The 21,230-nt window shown below is 41.6% G+C and overlaps 1 protein-coding gene across 6 annotated transcripts in view; it reads left to right on the forward strand.

Annotated features, from left to right (window-relative positions):
• The window catches only part of LOC107708820 (calmodulin-binding transcription activator 1-like), a 390,706-nt gene that overhangs the window by 303,854 nt on the left and 65,622 nt on the right, over positions 1–21,230 (forward strand). For all 6 annotated transcript variants that reach the window (XM_016513145.1, XM_016513146.1, XM_016513141.1 and 3 more), the window contains one exon: positions 4,758–4,829. In XM_016513145.1, coding sequence (XP_016368631.1) covers positions 4,758–4,829 — 72 coding nt within the window. The remainder of the gene's footprint in view (positions 1–4,757; positions 4,830–21,230) is intronic.

Genomic DNA, 21,230 nt, shown 5'->3' on the forward strand with positions numbered 1-21,230 from the left:
TTTCAAGATTCAAGATTCAAGATTTTTTTTTGTCACATACATGGTTATATAGAGAATATATGACCAGCAGTGAAATGTAAGTCAGGTCCGCTCCATGGACAGTGCAATTATTAAAGAATACAAACTTATATTGTATAAATTATATATAAATATAGGTATGGGAAAAGTAAGAAAATAAGAATAAAATAAAATGTGCAGGACAGTATACTGTAGACTTAATAAATATTAAGATGAGCAGGAATGTACAAGAGAAGAATGTGCAAACAGGTTGTACAGGGTAGTTACATAGCAGCAATAGAGTTAAAAAAGTAAATAAATAAAATATTACAGAAATTGCTGTGTGCAAGGTGCAATGTCAGTATATTAAGTGTCTTACTGATAATTAAGTGAAGTCATGTTGGTGTTAAGAGACTGAGTTTGAGTTTAGGAGCCTGATGGCCTGGGGGAAGAAGCTCCTCCTAAGTCTCTCGGTTTTTGCCATCAGGCTACGGAAGCGCTTACCAGATGGCAGCAAAATGAAAAGACAGTTACCAGGGTGGTTGGAGTCCTTGATGATTTTAGCAGCTCTGCTTTTGCAGCGTTTGAGGTAGATGTCCTGTAGAGAGGGGAGGGCAGACCCTGAGATGCGCTCAGCTAAGTGCACTACTCTCTGCAGGGCTTTGCAGTCTTGACTGGAGCTGTTCCCATACCACACTGAGATACACTGAGTCAATACACTTTCTATGGCCCCTGAATAGAAAGTTTTCAGGATTGCTGGCGAAACCCTGAATTTTCATTAGCGTTACACAACGACAAGGAACCCCCAGCAACAGGCCTTGAGACAGGAACCAAGGTTTCTTCCACATGTCTAAGGCACGTAAGCATCGATTTTCTCAGCTGTCGCAGATGGTACAGTCTTTGCCTGGCTTTATTAACCTGAGTTTGGATGTGTGAAGTCCAAGTCAGGTCCTCGGAGATGTTTCCACCAAGGTACTTGAAGCTGCTCACCCTCTCCACTGGGGAGATATTCCTATACTCCTCTTATGATCCCACTGATCATAAGAGGAGTATAGGGCCACTGCTGTCTCTTCCTGAAGTCCACAATCAGCTCTTTAGTTTTACTCACATTCATAGAAAGACAATTGTCCTGGCACCATGATGTGAGTTTCTCTACCTCATCCAAGTATGCGGCCTCATTGTTGTTGGAAATGAGGCCCAGAACCACAGTATCATCAGCAAATTTGATAATAGATGTGGAGCTGTGGGAAGACACGCAGTCATGTGTGTAGAGAGAGTAGAGCAGAGGACTCAGGACACAGCCCTGTGGAGCTCCCACGTTCAGGGTGATGGAGTTGGAGGTGAACTGTAGAACAACTGGAGTTGTTTCAGCCACTGCTGTTACCTATTGGTTATTTGGGGCATTTGGAGAGTTTCCTTTTTTCTCAACAAATATTGATATAGAATTATTTGCGACTAATTATTTAATGAGCAAATCATGCAATTATTTTGATTAAAAAATATTAATTGATAGTCCTAATTCTTACTCAATATTTAATTGTAATACGACTTATCCACTCCCTGGTAAGAGCATCACTAAAGTTATAACTGAAGCTGAAATGTGTGTGCTTGATGCATTAAAACAAACTCGTTGCATTTTTGAGCTTCTGTTTTCCATATTTACAGTATTTATCGATTGCTAACACACTATAACTGATTCATTTGGCACAATTTTCCAAACCATTCATACAGTTCTCGAAACAAAGACACATTTCTCAAAACTTTTAACACATTTCACCTGTTTTCACACACGTTCCAATTTGCTCAGTGTTTTCTGTAAAACTCTATACAAGAACAGCATCTTTTTGCACAGGTTTAACCATGTTCTCATTTAGAAAACACAAACTCACAATATAACTACCTCAAGAATCACAAAATGAACACAAATAGCACACATTTATCCAAGTGTAATCATTAAGTAGTGGAGCGACCTGGACGGCATCCGAACTCAGCGGCGCCATCGTGGAAGTTTTGACAGTGAGTGACTGGCCTTCCCTCACTCTCCTCACGGCTGTGAGAATCACTTTGATACGAGCAGGAGACAACTATGCCTGCATCGTTGTCGAATCCCACACCACGCCCAGATAAGTGGTTCTCTGTAGCGGAGAAAGCACACTTTTCTTGACGTTTAGCTGTAACCCCAGCTCTTTCATATAGGTGAGGACGACATCTCGATGCCAAGCCGCCATCTGCTCTGACTGAGCTAATATCAACCAATTGTCGATGTAATTGAGTATGTGGATGCCCTGGAGTCGCAACGGAGCCAGGGCAGCATCTATGCACTTCGTGAAAGACAGGCCAAACGGAAAAACCAGATACTGGTATGCTTCGCCCCCGAAAGCAAACCTCAGGAACTTCCTGTGTTGAGAAAGGATGGATACATGGAAGTATGCGTCCTTGAGATCTATCGTGACAAACCAGTTCAACACAACAACACGTTCTATGGCCTCCTTCCTCAAGAGAGTTCCTACTTCTTGTTCCAATACCAGAGCCTGCTCAGGGCCCACTAATGTAGGAATAACCCCATTGAAGCGAGGTGGACGAGAACCGAACTGAATTCTGTAACCTCTCTCTACAGTGTGCAGGACCCATTGTGAGACATTTGGCAGAAGCTTCCACGCTGTCAGAAAGTCTACTAAGGGAACCAGTCTCTCGAGACTGGCCTCTGGTGTCACTAGAGGAGCCACTTCGGTGCCCTGAAGTGGTTGACCAGAAGGGAATGACCGACCTGACTGCTCTAGCACCCTCATCTGAGGGGGCCAGCTTTCCAGTGCCATACCATCGCCGGGCGACAGCTGGGAAATTTGCTCGTGGGAGCCCACTGAGCCCTGAAGCACTGGGGGTGGCAGGGGTATCAGTGAAGCTCCCTGAGGGCACTGAGGAGGATCGGGCACCATATACTGAGGTGTGTACCTCTCCTCCCCAGGGTGGGCTGCCCTCAGGGTCCTGACGGTGGAATTGTCAGGACCGCTTGGCCGAGGTCGTCTTGGACATAATAATGGTCCGCAGATCCGTTTTCTATTCAGTGGACCCCGACCGACCCACCCACTGATCTTTCTGCGCGGGGTGGGGTACGGGTCACGACACTTTGCTTGCGTGCATGCTCCGCTCCCAAACAGACGACGCACAAATCGACACTTTGCTTGCGTGCATGCTCCGCTCCCAAAAAGACAACGCACAAATCGTGTGTATCCCCACCCGTGGGATAGCGTGAGCAGGGAGGAACACACGACTTGAAACGCCATCCGTTCGCCACAGATTTTCTTTTACACTTAGGCATTTTGAACTCGCTTTCTATACAGAGTAATTCCTGACTGACTGAATGCTTTTTGCATACACAGACACACATACACAGACGCGCTCACTGAAGAGCAGAAGCTAACATGTGCGTTTGCCGGATGCGCCTTTATGCTTCCTGGTTGCTCACGTCACCCCGCTCGTGACGTCTCGCTTTTCTATTGGACTGATTTCACACATGCTTCAGTATGGGGACTCGCCGGGGCCGTTCCCAAAGTGTTCGACGCAGCTCAAGTTCCTGAAGGGGAACAGTATACACTGGGTAATAGACATCCATATTATTGGTTTGTATGGACCCATAGAATGTAGTATATTGATGTTAAAATCTTGAGTATAGTTGCAAACTTTGTTTTTTTGTTATGCTTAATCAAAAGCAGTGATACTATGTAAAAAATGGCTTTGTAGAAACAGTCTTACTGACCAGATGAGAGTGAGTTTCTCCTGCAGAGATTTGTTTTCTCTTAAGGTTTTATCCTCCTCCTATCTACTGTATACCATGTTAGGAACTGTCAAGGCTCTGATCTATTGTAGAGCTCTTTTGAAACGGTATTGTGAAGAGTGCTACAGAAATACCTGTACCTTGAATTGAACTATACAGTAGTTTTCATTTGCACACTTTGTGATTTTAACGTTGGTTTAGTCTCGCACAGCCAACAATGAACACATTCCTAATCATATTCCACATTAGCTTGTCATTGCAGTATAACGGTGCCCTTAACCTCCCTTAGAACTTAAAAAAAAATCCATTATTTCATAGTGCATGGTGTGTGTGTGTATCTGCAGGCATATGTGTGCATACATCCATGCAAGTGTGTGTGTGTGTGAATGCACCAAGACTGCTTTGTTTTCCAATTCTCCGCAGGTAAATAAATATTCCCTGTGTGCATTGTAGAGGAGCCGTAACCATAGAAATGGATATTTGATTTATTCCAGAAAGAGCCAAGCTCTTTGGCTTGAGTGCTTGCAAACAATATGTTTGGGTGGAAAGCCGGCACCCAGCAACAGCACAGCATCACAGATGTCTTCTCAAAATCACATGACTCATTCTAGCCCTGGCAGACCTCTAAGTGTCCTGTCCGTTCCCTGGCCACATGGGCGAGTGTCGTTCCTCAACCTGTATGGGTCGCTAATGCCAGCAATGTTGCTGTTCATTTCTGACTCTTTTGTATAAATTATAAATATATAAATAGGTATTTTCTAGGTTTTTATTGTTGTTGTTGTATTTAGAGTAGACCTGTTGAAGAGTCTGTTAAAATAAGATATTCTAAAGAATAGTACTATTCTAAAGAATAGTATTTTCTATTCAAGTCTAACACTGTCAGAGAGACAGACCCTCATACACCCTACCATAAACTTGTTTTTGTTAAACTTAGCCAATGTGTTCTCTACTAACCATGTGTTTCTGTGTGTGCTTCTTTCCCCAGTGTCTGTACGGCTGTTACGTCCACTCCTCCATCATCCCCACCTTCCACCGCAGGTGCTACTGGCTTTTACAGGTAAGACTGCCAGAAACTTGGACACCTGTTAGGAACTCAGTTACCTATTGTTATTTTTCTGAAGCCATCATATATTTTCTTCTTCCCCTCTTCGTTTGGAGCTAAGCAGCACACCTTCAAGTGTAATTCAGCTGTAATGGAGACAGGCAGGGAGATTAAACGTAGCCCCTCAGCCCACTGGAGCCTGAGCTCACCGACTGATCAAAGCTAACCTCGAAACTACAGCCCAGCACAGGGAGAGGTCTAGGGAGGAATCGCATGCAGATGAAGCCTTTAAAAGAGCACAGAAGATAGATATTCATGCTTTTAGGACATATACTAGGGATGGACTCAGAAGTGACAGCAACCATCAATCATGAAACACAACAGTTGCACAACTTTTTTTCAAACTAAAAACATTTCACTCTGATCAGAAAGCAATTTGATTCAATAAACTGGATTAGTATTACATTTTTTATTAAAAAGCAAGCACAAATCACTAGCCGAAAATGTCAAACCCTAAATTTAAACGATTTGACTTAGCAGTCACTAATTAAAGTTAAAAACACTGTTTTCTAGGGGTTACTGTGGTACAAAATGCTCTTAATTGGAAGAACATTAATGATTCGGCAGCATCTTATTACTGGCTTTGAAAAGAGGAAAGTAAAAGCTTGTGAAGCAACATTTCCATTTTCTCAGAAATATTATTCTCAGTCTCTCCCCGTGTTTTCTCAGTATCCTCTGAGCTGACTCATGTTCTGCTTCACTGCTGCTTCAGGTGATCAGAGTCTGTGTCCAGGATAGAGCAGGTTGTTCCAGCATGACTTTGTCTTACACATATGGTATCAGTCTCCGGGGCTTGGCAGCACCCTCACTGTGTCCCAGTAGTCTCAGCTTCAGACGGACCGCCCAGTGTCCGCTCGCTGACTGGATGATACATATTGCATAAAAATCTAATCGGTTTTGCCAGGCTTGTCATCAAAAAAAAGATATTTCGAGTTTTGTTTGAGCTGCTGCTTTATTTAGTAAGTTCACTATGAGCTGAACTGTACTGTATGTCCACTGCACATCCATTTTTCCAAATTGCATGACTGATCAAAACTTTGGGTCAGTCTTTTTATTATTATTATTACTTTTATTCAGCAAGGCCACATTAAATTGATCAAAAGTGACCGTAAAGGCAAGTAAAAAAAATCTATTTCAAATAAATGTTGTTCTTTTGAACTTTCTATTTATCAAAGAAACACAAAAATATAAATTTGAACAGCTGTTTATAGTTTCTTAAAAATAAAGTTTCTTGAGCACCGAATCAGCATGTTCGAAATATTTCTGAAGGATCATGTGACACTGAATACTGCTGAAAATTCAGCTTTGCCATCACAGGAATAAATTACATTTTAAAATATGTATGTTCAAATAGAAAAGTTGTTTTAAATTTAAAATGTTTCACAATATTACTGTTTTTGATCAAATAAATGCATCCTTGGTGAGCATATAGGTAATTATTGCAAAAACATTTTTAAAAATCTTACCAACCCCAAACTTTTGAGCATAAGTGTAAATATGAAACAAACTCATGGTGATCATTTTACATGTGAGTGGGCCTCTATTCTGGCACCTAAGCCAGATTTAGATGCTAATGTGGACCAGACCTTTTGTTTTTTGTTTTTGTCAGAATTCTGTCTATGCAACACTTTCATCCCAGAGTGCAGATTCACACTATTATTACACTATTTATACGCCACACGCACCAAGTTGCATGGCCACTAAAAACGCACATAACCCAATCCATGCACAGTCAAGCCTCAAACGATGACACAAAACTACATTTTCAGGGAATGTGATCACAGAGAGAGAGCGAAAGAAGAGGGAAGCGTACAGAGAGCAAAGAGACTGCAAGTGTGGCTGTCTTTTTATCCAGTCCAGATCTTCTTTATTGAGAAAAGTCTCAGTAATAAGACAGGGGAGGAGAGGAGGTAATGAGAAAAGAAGCCTATGAGGAATCTCGGCACTCCTTCCCTCTAAAACACTTTTCCCTCAGATAGTGCCTCATTCTTCCAGGCATGTCTCGGTGGTATTGCGCAGCTCTGCTCTTCTCGCTCTGCATAACGGCAGAGATCTGCTGAGGGGACGTATTATCGCCAATTTTCCCAGAATGCTTTGCACCTCGTTGGCCCTTCTGAAAAGTTCTCACTCACGCAGAATAGACTGTCTGGGAGAGGGAATGACTCTTTGGAGATTTGAGGTGTTAAGGGCATATTATCTCTCTCTCTCTCTCTCTCTCTCACACACACACACACACTCCCTCTGTGACTGTCCCGGTCCCGCACTTGATTGATTTAATCGCTCATTCTCTTGTTTAGTGCTAATCGAATGTAATTCCTCAGCTCTCCTTCTTCATCTAATCCTACATTACGGGGCTGAGGTGTGGCGGCCAGGGACGCAGACCCGGATATCATTATTATATTAATACGACTGAATGTGAGGCCACACTTCATTTGTCTTCCAGGCTGGCAGATCTTTAGAAAGTGGTCAATAGCCTTTGCCGAGACCTCTTTATTGTGCAAGAGGAGAGCTCTGCTATGTTAGGGAATGAAATGACTCATAAGACAGAATATTGTCCAGATTAATCAAGAGACTGGCAGCAAACCTGCAACCGCCTCCATCCCCATGTCTCTCTCTCTGTTTATCTCTCTCCCCGTTTCTGTCTTCCACCTTCCCTCCCGAGCCTTCTCCCCATGATTGATGGCAAGGTATGGCTTCTCCATTGAGGACCATGTATTCCAGTATACATCTCCCTGTCCCACTTCACATACATGCTCATTAAAATAAACAAGCATGCTCATATAGAAAGAGAGATGGATGCTCTCTTTTTCTCTTCACGATCTGTCTTATACACACCACCTGTCAGACCCACTAAATTTGGCATAGAGCACCGGCGTGTCAGGAGCTGTCCGTGATGCTGAAAACTTGTTAAACTGTGATCAGTTATTCAGGTGTTCCACAAGAAGCGCACTTTACAGACTTGCTTTCATTTCAAAGCTTCGTGGCGTGCTTTGAAATTGCACTGTTACCTAAATGTCGACCCTGGCATGCACGCATCGTGCTTTAAAGATCAATATTGCATTTCCATTTTCTGACCTATCTGATGAGCTGAACCCCCTCACCTCATCGTCTTCCCTTTACTTGTTTGTGGCCGATAGGCTGGCATAAATTAGCCCGAGGCGTGAGGCAGACTCTTCCTTTTTGTCTGGACAGGCACTGCTCTGCATTTATTTATTCATAGCCAGTTGTTTGTGTAGCCACACCAAATGTGTGCTCAGCGTGCCCCTGACCGCACACTTCCAGGGACCAGAGTAATGTATATTTAACGTTGCGTACGCTCCCAGACAGAGTCATTTATGAGACAAAGCTTCATTAGACTGTTTTAAAGGATGGGGACATTAATACAGCCCGTGTTTGCTTGTGTTTGTTATTGCCGGATTGTTTAGGGTGCTGAATACACAAAAGAGAAATGATGGTGTATTGATTTCAGGGTCGTGGGATTAATGTCTGTTATGAGGTGCCGATGTGGTAAGTTGAAAGTTTATGCTGTCGCATGGATCAGCGGCTGAGTATTGATTGAGAAGTCTTAGGACTCGTGGCTTGCGTCTACTGTAAGAGAATAGGTGAATAGGAGTTTGAATCTTTATGTCTGGTCGCTGGCCCTGGATGTGTGAATTATGCAGTATAGGAATATTTGGATGCTGGTTATGAGCTTTATAAAAGCTGATGGGTGTGTTTTCTTCTTTATTAAAATGCATCCTCTTATTCCAGGTTAATTTGAGTTTGCCCAAACAATGGCAGATGGAGGAGTATTTACAAACAGTGGCATTAAAGTGTGAAGGGCAAGAGTGTGTCTTGCTTTAAAACGCACACGTTCACATGGATCTCAGTCCAGGACTGTGCATTAATATTCAGACACTGTTCGTTCACACGCCCTCTTGACTCGTCCAGCTTTCTACACTGATTTAGGTCATACATGCTGCAGAAGCCCCGTACAAAATAACAAATGTTGTGTACGTCCCTTCAGCCTGCTGAAAGTCAACATCTAAAACCTATAAAATGTAAAATGTTAAACTATTCTGGATATAAGTTTGTAGGTGATTTTGTGGTTTGTCCAGCTACTGCATATGGCTAGCTGCCAATGAATAATTTGATCTGGGCAGAGTAAACGTTAACTTTTGCAAACTATGTCTTATTGCTGTTTCTTGCCATTTCAGCTATTTTCTCTGCATTTTCATCATTATTTTAGGGAATAATGCCTCTAAGGTGCACATGGAGTTGTTGACATAAAACTTTAACTCTTGTAATATGTATATATTATATCTTTTTATTACAATTTTATATTTAAAAATATATATTTTTTTACAGGTGTTATGAATTTTTTAGTCATGAATGTCAAGTTTTCTCAGGGTTACTTCATTATACCTGAGCAGAATGTACATTTTTATAAAAATATGAAAATGTATTTTTAAAAACTTACTGACCTTTGCAGATATTAATGATAATTATTGTTTAATACTTGATAAGATTTACTATTTTATTAGTGCTTATTCAAAAGATTATGACAAACTTTATATGTATACTCATTTCAAAAAATTTCATCTACAATCTCCATCCAGACAATTTTTCACTTTAAGCCCTTCAGAAAATATCAAAATAGCTTTTTTTAGAAATTGATTGTTCATTATAAATAAATAAGTATTCAAGTCATTATTTGTATAAACTGCTGGTTGTATTTTGAATGACTCAATACATAAAGACAAAAAACAAAAGCAAAAACCTCAGAAACTTTCTCATGACATGAATCTTCACCGTGATCGGACGTTAAGAGTTCTCTGTTGCTCTTTTTTACAGGTTTTCTCTCAGCTTCTCACCATTATTTGTGGTTTTGGCACAAGCTCTCAGTCTCCCGCGGAGCTGCTGTGTCAGTGCTACATAAGGCCACATCAGAGTAGAGCACGTGGGACCTCCTCTATAACGATCCCCTCATCCGTAAACATCAGCGTCTCCCTCTCCCACACCTGCCTCCACCTGCTCTTCATCATAGCAGCGGTCCAATTTCCCGTCATTGTGCGTCAGCTGTCCCAGTAGCCCGCGCTCTCATCTCCATCCATCTCGGCCCACAGCTTCTGTCTTACACACTCTCCGACTCACACTCACCCATCTTACACACAGTGCACGTGTATTGTGTAGCCCTTCTCACACACTTAGCATATTAACCTTAACATATTAAAATTTCTAACATTATTTCGCGTAGTAGGACATATTCCTAGATCAAAATCCTTCATAATCAGTCAGTTTTTAGAGTTATGTTTAGGCCCAAATTCTTACAAACAGTTCCTGCAATGCAAGCCCTATTTCATGCGCTGTTGCATTCTGAAAAATGCCGCAAGTAAGTGTTACTTTGTCATCATTGCCACAAGGGGCGCTAAAGGCATAATCTTAACCTGTGTTCTTCTATGGTTAGCTGACTCTTAGGTCAGCTTCTGATATGACAGAGCTAACAGTTGTTTGTTTATGGGCAACAGCAAAAAAATGCATGTAACATATGTACAGTATCTGTGAACTGCATGTTTGTAGTCTTAAAGGGATAGGTCACCCAAAAAACAAATTCTGTTATCATTTACTGACTTAAGTTAATCCAAACCTAAAAGCCTTTTTCTTCCATGGAACGTCAAAAGATATTTTGAGAAATGTCTTAGTGTTTTTTGGTCCATGCAATGAAAGTCAGTGGGGTTCAATGTTAAATTTATCTCCTTTGGTTTTCATTGTGTAGTCAAAAACATTTGTAACAGAAATATACTTTCATTTGTGATCTCCTGAAGAAAGAAGGTTATACAGGTTTGGAACGACTTGACAGGTGAGTAAATTACAGAATATTAATTTTTGAGTGAACTATCCCTTTAAGTTCAAATCTTGATCAAACAAATATTTCTGTAAGCTTTAGCATTATCATTTATTCACCCTCATGTTGTTCCAAAGCCGTAAGACTTAGGTTTCTTTAAAAAAATATCTTAATTTGTGTTTTGAATTCCAGGTAACCAAAACTTAGAAGATCCAAAAGGTGACGTAAAACAATCAATCATATAAAGTATTGTGAAGAGAGACAATAATTTAATATGATGAACAGATTTCATTTAGGCTTTTATTAACATATAAAAACACATACATAAAGCACATCACATACTGTAAACTTGGAAGCTTAAAACTTAATTTGTGTTTCAAATGTTAGCCAAAGTCTTTCCAAAGGTTTGGAAGGATGTGAGGGGTGCATGAATGAGACAGAATTTACATTTTTGGGTGAACTATTCTTTTAAGGATAGTTTTATGTAGGATAAAGAATGACTGTAAATATGTGAGATGTAAGAGAGTGTGTAAGCAGAAATAACATTTAGTCCTCCATCACCCACCTTTTAAACTTCTCGCACTCTCTTTCCTTCACTCATCACACACTCTTCTCCTCCTGACCCCATCAGCTCTTCAGTCAGGTCAGAACATTGCTCTCCCATTGAGAGAGACTTCCTTCATATTAAGGGTCACTGACCAGCGGCAGAGTGAACGAAAATGAACTTTTCCTTCTCTCTGTCTCTGTCTATGTGTCTTGCTGCTGTGGGCCAGTGTGTATCTGGGGCTTTCTCTGATCGTCCCCTCTCCAAACTTCCTTTAAGACTGTTTTGCATACCGCTTTCCCCATTATTGCTCATTTCCTTGATAGATCCTCCATGTTACTGCCTCTCCCCCATACAGAAGCTGTTCACGTGGACACCAAGCAGAGAGAGAGAGAGCCAGGATGTGAGATGGCTGCTTAATAATTCAGAGCTCTGTGAAAGGGCAGGAGTCTGCTGGTGAGCCAAACTGACATTCAACCAGTTATTGAGCGCCGGCCGCTGGCAGCCGTGTGTGTCCAGCCGTTTCCCTCTGTGCGTCTGGGACATTAGAGCGGGAGATTGACCTGCCTTATTGTGTTAATCCAACTCTTACCTATAGACTCAGCAGCCCGCATCACACGGCACCGATGGCGCTTCATGGGCCGCAGGTCACGGGCATCTGAACGTGATCACTGCTTTTCTATTAGGACACTGTCTGGAGAGCCTGGGAGCGCTACGCTCTGTTGGCTGGTTAACTCGTTTTTGTGTTGGCCGAGTTTGCACCTGGTATTAACGTCAGTTTTAGACAATCTGCTTGAAACAGGATGGCACTAAATCAGGACTTAACAATAAGGATTTTTTTTTTCTGCTGGCTCAAAAGTTTCGATTTCCTCTTGCCCTACCAACATTTTTACTAACAACACTTTCAATTAATGATCAATTTTTACTAGCAATGCATTTTTATATTTTCTAGAAATTTATATTTTAAAATATATTTTTTTTCTGCTTATTGATGTTTCAATCACTTTTTTTGTTCCTAAAGAAGAAAAAATATAATCAATTAATGATCAATTTTTACTAGCAATGCATTTTTATATTTTCTAGAAATTTATATTTTAAAATATATATTTTTTCTGCTTATTGATGTTTCAATCACTTTTTTTGTTCCTAAAGAAGAAAAAATACTGAACAAAAAAAGTTTTATTATTTGCTAAAAAATATTTTGTATTTTTTAGATTTCATTATATTTGAAACATTAAATGAAAAAATAACATTTAAAAATAAATAAGTTTTCATATTTGCTAGATTATATATTTTTAGTAAATATTACAAAAAAATCATCAAAAAATTTTCACAACTTTTTTACTATACTGTGTATATATAAGCAATAGTTGTAAATTACACAGCTATAAATTTGTGTGTGTGTGTGTATGTGTGTATGTATGTATATATATATATATATATACACACACACACACAAATTTATAGCTGTGTAGCGGCCATTATAAATTCAGATATGGAACATTACTGATTGTTTTGTAGTTTTTAGCTGTGCATAAGTCCTTTGTAACTAAACAAAATCTAATCTATGTTAACTAGTTAGACAACATTACCTTGACATATCAGCAGAATTTGCAACAACAACCAAAGATTTTAATCTGCATGCATAAAAAATAGATGTACAAAATCAGTGAATGTACATTTTTTTGTATTACCAAAATTAGAGATGCTTCCCTCAAAATCCATACACAAAAATTCAGGAGATGTGTTTTTTTCCTACCATGTGTCTCAGCTGACCACTACTGATCAGATCACCCGTGATATATCTAAATACCAGGTGTACACAGGGCCTGCATGTCCCTCAGAGGTGGGTTGGCACAGCTCAGACCTTCCCTGCTTTAGATTCGTGTTTTCTAAAGCCAGGGACAGGCCTGTGTGATTGGGCCCAGACTGTGGGCCTTTTTGATGCGCTGCCTCTAATTTCTGTGTGTGTGTGTGTGTGTGTGTTTGTGTGTGTGCGCAAGTGTCAGATGGCAGCAGGCTGTGAGCAAAGGCAGATCAATAGGACACAGTACGGCCAGTTGGCAGACGGCCGCTTTTACGAGCGTGTGCACGGCCCGCCATTCGCCGGGTGTTATTCAGGAGTGCGTTGTAACGTTTCGACACATAACTTGCGTTGCTGCAGCTAATGACCAGAACTGTCGCATTTGTCCAGCACTGATTACACATCAGAGGCCCAATTAGCTCTGGTGAAGTCTGACATTCTGATTTCCTCATCACTGAGAGAAATCCTAGACAGAGAAGACGGAAAGAGTGGTGGAGAGGGAGAGAAAGGGAAGGGAATGTTGTGAAGGTGATGTTTTTCTCCCTTTTTCCGCCCCAAATTCCAGTCTATTCACTGTCATATCGATCTCGAGCCCATCGTACAAGCCCAGGCTCATCAACATACAAAGGATTACTTTTCGTTAAAATCTTTATTAATGCCAAAAAATGCTTACATTTGTGTCTTTTTGTTCTCTCGGGCAGCCATGTTGCCGCTGAAGCCGGTTTACGCTGAGATAATTCATACCCCTTCGTTTGAAGTGTGGTCCCGAAAAATCTTCGTTTGAAGGGCTGTCTGACCCTTCCCCTTACCCCTACCCCTCCAACCAAAAGAGAATTGAGACACCCCTACCCCTTCACGTGAACGCGCGAAACGGAGGGGTAGGGGAAAGGGGAAGGGCTAAGGGGTAGAATTGGGATTGGGCCTTAGACAGTTTGTAAGGTAAATCCCTCTCTAAAAAGTAAAGCATCTTCAATTTCATTCGCTCTAAATTAGCACCACTGTTGCATATTTTATTTTATTTTTAAATTTGGTTAAAAAAAAGATAATGTAATATTTTCTTTTTTATTTATTTGGTCATCTTAGGGCCTAAACATGATTTTTCTTTGTTTTATTTTGCATGGTTTTATTTATTTGTCATTTGCCTCAAACTGTACCACTGAGAACATGGCGTGAGGAAAGGAATCTGTATGGGTGGCGCTTGCGTTTCTGCGTGTGTATGTGTGTGTATATAGCTGCTGTAAGGCGATGATTTCATCAGGCAGAGATCAAAGATTCAAATGAGCATTGTAAATCACACACCATTAACGAGCTGCCTTGTAAATTAGCAATGCAGGGTGTGTCAGAGCTGGAATGGGGAGGGGGGTTTGCCACACGGGGACACATAAACTACCTCCACTGGGCTATTTACTACCACCATAACCGTACTCAGAACCTGAGTCTGGCACACTGCCCTACGCCCAGAGAGCTTTGATGGCCTTTTTCACTGGTCCATCGCCATCGCTCGTTAGAAGGCCTGGGGGACCGTCTGTGCTCTTTGCACCCTCACAAATGATGGAGGATGATAAAACAGAAAGCTTTGGGCCTTTGGTGTTACTCTCCAAGACCTATAACCAAGCTTGCACAGAATCTGTGCAGATTTGGAACGATCATCATTCACAAAGTCCTACATATCTTACAGGTCCTTTGTTTTTATCTTGCTGTTTAAGAAATATTACCATATTTAAATTCATTTTGCGGAACTGTGCTGATTTTCCACTAAGAATCATTGCAGAAAAATCATACTGGGTCCTTTTTCTATTCTTATTCTCCAACAGTTCTTTTTTTATGTGTCTTCATCTCATTAATGATGATAAAGAGGAAGAGGATGTCCTCAGTCAGTCAGGGAATGTTTGGGTTATGAGTCCCGCCAGCTGCCATAACATCCAGAATTGTGTCAAGATAGCACCTGCTGTCTCTCAGTATGCGGTGTCTGCAAAACATTGACGCTTTGCAATGTTAATTGTATTGTGGCCAAATCAATAGCATGAATGGAACAATCAAACACATGCCAGGTTTCTGTTCTGAGCGGCTGGTGGGGGAGCTGGGCCTTTAAAAGAATCTTTCTGTCACTCTTTTGTGCATCTTTGAATCTGTCGACACCTTACTTTCTTTTGTAGTTGGGGGTATTGATCCCACAGGCGACAATGGCTTAGCATCTCTGTGCGTGTCTCAAATGTGTGCGCATCCTGCTTCCGATAACAATGAAGCTGGGAGCCCAGGTATGAAGGGACATACTGTAGGTTTAGTTTTTAGATTAGTTTTTAGATTTAGTTTAGTTTTTAGATTTTTGTGCATCTTTGAATCTGTCGACACCTTACTTTCTTTTGTAGTTGGGGCTATTGATCCCACAGGCGACAAATAGCTTAGCATCTCTGTGTGCGTGTCTCAAATGTGTGCGCATCCTGCTTCCAATAACAATGAAGCTGGGAGCCCAGGTATGAAGGGACATACTGTAGGAACTTTCTAAAAAAAAGTCAGCTTGACTCATGAATATTAATTATGTGACATTCACCCAGTATCTAGCCAGGTTTGCAGAAAGGTCTTAAAATTGTTTTATGTGACTGTCTTCTTTATATATATATATTTAAGCTTGGCTCATAAATAATAATTATATAATGTTTACCCAGAAGTACTATCTTATTTTTTCCTTCATACTGTGCAAACTTTTTCTACTTTTTTATTTATTCATACCAAGCAAACTGAAAACTTAAGTAAAATAGCATTATTTCTGTTTATTTTTATTATGATTAAATTGTAAGGGAATGATTATATTACAATCATAATTCTAATTGACAATTAGAATGATTAAATGTAATAACCATATTTTTGGAAATATTACAAAAAAAGTATGCTTAAAAAAAGTTACCCTGTAGCTGATAATGACTGTAAAAGTTATATTTCCTAAAATGTGGGTTTAAAAACTTTACTACACCCCTACATGTACATGTATATGTGAGTACACTACAAAAACGTCGGAGGCCTGCAGACATATACAATCCTATTTTTTGCCATGGCCCCTGAAGCCGAGCGTCTCTAATTCGGCAGGCTTTAAATATTGCATGACTTGCTGATGGCAGTGGCAGTCAGAGGCTTGGCTGCTCTGGTATTAACCTGTCTGTATAAATCAGGAACCCTCCCAGGCCTGCTCCCTGCTTTCCCATCCTTCTATCAGCCCTCTCTTCCCTCCCGTCTCTCATTTGTCCATCTAAACTCTGGGCCGGTCTGATCAGGGGGCCCCTGTAATCATGCGCCAGGGGCCCTAACATCAGCGCTAGGCAGGTGACAAATAGTTTTTTAATTGCCTGCTCCAGAAAAAGCATTAGTCTGGTCCCCTGCCTTGGTAGGGGTGGGCGGGACGTGTGCGTAATAATAATAGCCGGGCTGACGCCTCCCTGCAGGCTATTTTTAGACTGGGTATTTTGAGGGCTCGGCCAGTGTATGTGTGTGTGTGTGTGTGTGCGTGTGCGTGTGCGAGAGAGGGAGAAAAAAAGAGTGTTTGGACAGGGGAAATGGAGGTGCGGCATTAGATCCTCCGTTCCGCGTGCCAACCAACACCCAGCACCACTTTCCCAGCAGGCACATGCACACTCTTTCCTAAGCCTGCCTGAAATTAAAGGAAATACTGTGTGTTTGGTGTGCTGAAGAAGCCTGATGAAGCTGTCCAGTTTATGTAGCAAGCTGCACACTCCTGCTGCTTTGGCTTGGTTTGTGCTTAGTGTTGAGATATGGTATTGATTTTTTTTTCTCCTTTATCCTCTCTGTCTCTCTTTCTCTGTCCCTCTTGCGCTCTCTCATCAGTGCCCTTGCCATATCTATGTAAGATATTGGCTCAGCATTTGCACAGGAGCGTGTGTGTTCGTAGGGCGACACTGACCCCATCCGTTCAGACGGAGAAGACTGAGGTGGGTGGAGACACAGACATCTGGGAGAACACAGTCGTTACATATGTTTAGCGTATGTGCTGGGTTTGGGTTGATATGGTTCTGCAAGTGGTCAAAAAGGTATAAGAGAGCAGGTTTACATCTTGAGATCACAGTTTGTGTGTGTGTCGATGGTTTAGCAGCAATGTGAATGTTTTGCCCGAAGCCTCTCCATTTCTAGGACTGAATCTCAGCATGAGTTCGGCTTCACTGCAGTTCTGAGGATCCTTAGATCTGCTGTCCTCTTCCCACAAAACACTCTCTCTGGCTCTCTGACCCTTTTTCATACACATGCTCGCACACATGTAAACAGCACACCAGCTACTTTCCCTCTCTCCTCTCATGAACCTCTAGACTCCATCGCTCTCTCAGCCACTAGCCGTTTATTTTCGCTTTCATTTCAAATATATTAAAGGGATAGGTTTCCTGAAAAATGAAAGTTTGTTCATCAATTACTCATCTTCTAAACCTGTGTGAGTTACATTCTTTTGCGGAACACAACAGTTCTGAAAATGTCTAGGGAAAAATGGCATCCAATGTTGTTTTTGCATTGTATGGACAAAAACATCTTCTTTTGTGTTCTGCAGAAGAAAGAATGTCATACAGGTTAGGAACAGCAAATTATGACAATTTTCAGTTTCCAAAACAGCATAAACGTATCAAAAAGTGGTCCATATGACTGGTGAGATATTCTTGAAGTAATACAATTGATTTGTGTAAGGAACAGACTAAAATTGTTGTAATTTGCTGATAATCTTCCCATCCGATGAGCTTTTAACTCAGGAACCACCACAACCGGATTGAGTCTGTGAGTTCAACTTGAGAGTCTAATTCACCAACAAATCCTACAGTTCTGTTTTTGTGATTCACTGATTTATAAAAGAATGACTAGTTCATGAAACAGACATCAGGCTTCTCTTTTGCACAATTTTAATCTGTTTCTCACACATGATGTTTTATTAACAAAGTTCGGGAGGAGCATGGCAGATACTTAGCCTAATTAACACAAGAGGAGTGCACTCAAGTTAATCAACACCAAGAGGTATAAATACAGCAGACTTACCTCTATCCATCGATGGTTTATCAGCATCCCTCCACCGCCCGATCTCCTCACTTCGAGTTCTAACTACACTTATACGGGGGGAGTACTCTGGGTTCGGGCCATTCCTGAGCTCGGAGCCCTTCCCCGGACAGCACGCCTAATATGCATTACTATACTTCAGCTAATTATATGTAAGTGTGAACTCGTGAAAATCCTATTGTATTGTATAGCACACAAGACTGCTTGTATGGTGTTTTTGCACCTTTTTGAAGTTTGAGACCAGTGCATACTTCTGTCATATCTAATGTAATTGGATTTCCATCAACAAACATGGCCATCTGCTTTCAGGTCACTGGTTGAAGCTGTGTCTCTAGCAGCAGTCCACAGAAAACACTTCCTGACCATATCATTGCAGAGAGGGCACTGACTCAACAGCCCCTGCAGCAGTGTTGAGAAGACCTTTTACCAGCCATTTATGCTTCTCTTCGGGGAGCAGGCCGTCCTCACACACACATACCTTTTGTCATTCTGGCATTGGCATATGATCAGAGTGTGTCTGGACACAAGACAATCTGTTATGGAGTTGTCACTTTTAGACAGTGTCCTTGAAAGCGGTCCAGGGATTGTCCGTGTGACCTTTGACTTCAGTAGACAGCGCTCATGTATGGCCACCATCCAAGCCTGATCCAACCAGATGCGATACGTGTTTGTTAAAACACTCACATGCCTGCGCAAAGCACTGATGACCCAGAAAGCTCTCGTCAGGGCGACGAAGGGTTAAATCCGCCTCCGCCCTTCTCCTTTCCCTGCCCTGCCAGCTGTTCCTACTCCACACCTTTCCTCTCTTTATCCACTGCTCCCTGCACTCCACAGTACCTCTCGGACCAGTAAATGAAGGCTCATTTGCAAGTTAGATAAATCCTTTGAATGTATTATGGATGTAAACAAATTAGCCCGTAGGCCCCAGACGATACCAAATGGAGCGGAGGTCTCATCCTGTGGTGGTTTCCTGCACATGCTCAGTAGCTTGATTGATGCCTTTTCTACTGCCTTAATTATTTCAGTATGAACTGATTTTCTCCGTATGAGGCAGGTGCGTTGTTAAAGTAATGCTCTGTAACGCTCCCTGCCGAGTCCTTCCTCTCCTCATCAATTCATAGCAAGAGCACTCAGCCAATTAAAATGGACTGGAGAGGGGCGAGAGGAGCAGAGTCGTGCTGAACCTGTTTATCCACAGCAATGTTTGTGGTCAAATTGAAGTTGTTCTTTTATATTGTTTTGTTTCTTTTATCACCATGTTACTTTATTAGCTAATTTACTGTTTCTCATTATGATTAGTGGTGCTTGTTAAGGCAACGTCTCTAGGTTACGTATGTAACCATGGTTCCCCGAGGGAACCTAGAGACGTTCCCCTTCAGGAACTCGAGCTGCGTCGAGATTCGCTTTGGGAACGAGAATACCCACTGCGCCATACTACCAAGTCCCTGCCTGTGTGTGTATCAGATGAGCACATCACGAAGAGAGAACTTGGGAACCTGGGGTAGATGCATCACGCAGGGGCGTTCCCCAAAGCGAATCTCGATGCAGCTCGAGTTCCTGAAGGGGAACTACAGACTACTAAGAGGCTTAATTATTTGTTTTTATCTAATTTTAAAGTGATAGTTCACAAGTCATTTACTCATGTCGTTCCAAACCTGAGTGACTTTCTTTCGTCTGTGGAACATACAAAAAGATATTTTGAAAAAATGTTGTCCAAACATTGAATGTCAATGGGGTCCAATGTTGTTTGAAAGAAAAAAAGTCATACATGCTTGGATTGGAGTTTGAGCCATATCCAAGCACCAGAGCACCCTACAAATGCCCTTACAACCACTTAGAAAGCCTAAGCATCATGGTAGTGGGTTTTGCACCGGCAAGCAACTGTAAAAATCGGTATTTTTTGTTTTGTGTGAACGCTTGCACACATGCACATCACACACTCTTTTAAACTGCTCTGTCTGTCTGTGGCGGGGCAGAGGTTAAGGAAGAGAGGAGTGGGTGAGGCATTGTTGAGATTGATTAAGACTCACTATTGATCACGGCGCGTGTGGGTGTGGGTGGGTGAATGGGGATCGGCAGAGCCCAGGGCCCATCTCTCTGAAGACTCCAGCTCTGTTCTCTATAGCAGGCTGGCTAGCGACCCCTCCGGGGGCCACATCAAAGAGTCCTGCTTCCCAGCCACCCTTGTCTTTTGAAGACAGCAGCGTTTGATGACATCACTTCCCCTATTATTTCACAGTTGGACAGTGCGGCTCATGTGGAACACAATACCTCAATATGTGAAGAACGGTAGACGAAGAAAAAATATATTGAATCTTTCGATCTCTGTTATCCAACACCACAATCAAAATTCACATTGAGTGAATTGAGATATGGGAATGTTGGGTTTCTGTGTATCTAGGTTTTTGAATACTGCTCTGCATCCTATTGTATCTTTACACATGTTCACTTGGGTTTTTAGTGTGTTTCTAAATAAATAGACTACACTTTGCTATAAGACTGACAAGGCACCCATCCATATGATGAATAGAATGATGGATAGATGGAGTAGAAAGTGTTGTAACACTGAAAAATGACACCTATTGCGTTTAAGATGGGTTCTTTATACTGTACCTGCAGTAAGCCATCAACAAACAGACTGCAGGCTTTTGATTACTGACAGGCCAGTGTTTGTTGCCTTTTAGGACACCTGAATCAGTGTTGTTCTCCACATCTGCTTCACACCTGCGGTGACCTCATGCAGACCTCGAGGCCTGAAGCTACCGATCGTAGAGAGGTCAAACATATGGCCAAGCATGTTAAATACCCTCATGCTGACTACTGACACACTGGCCACACTCTCCCAGCTAGAGTCACATTCAAGCGACTCTTTCCTGATAAGGCATAGTGTTTAAAGAGATAGTTCACCCAGAAATGAAAATTATATATTGTTCAGTCATGAAACTCTAGATGGCGCAGGCTGACAGGTTGTTAACATAACTGATGATATTCAGAGAGTTAAACGACTTGGCACAAGCTGATTGGTTCATGGTGCATATGCAACCAATGAGCTTACTGCCTTGCATTTATATGGCTGGCTAGCATTCACTTGAGATTCTTGCAGCGCGCTTTCTGAGTTTCTCTGAAACCCTCCACCTTCCCCAG

Source organism: Sinocyclocheilus rhinocerous, unplaced genomic scaffold, assembly GCF_001515625.1.
Source record: "Sinocyclocheilus rhinocerous isolate Xijiao unplaced genomic scaffold, SAMN03320098_v1.1 scaffold1406, whole genome shotgun sequence".
In the NCBI taxonomy this organism is placed as follows: domain Eukaryota; kingdom Metazoa; phylum Chordata; class Actinopteri; order Cypriniformes; family Cyprinidae; genus Sinocyclocheilus; species Sinocyclocheilus rhinocerous.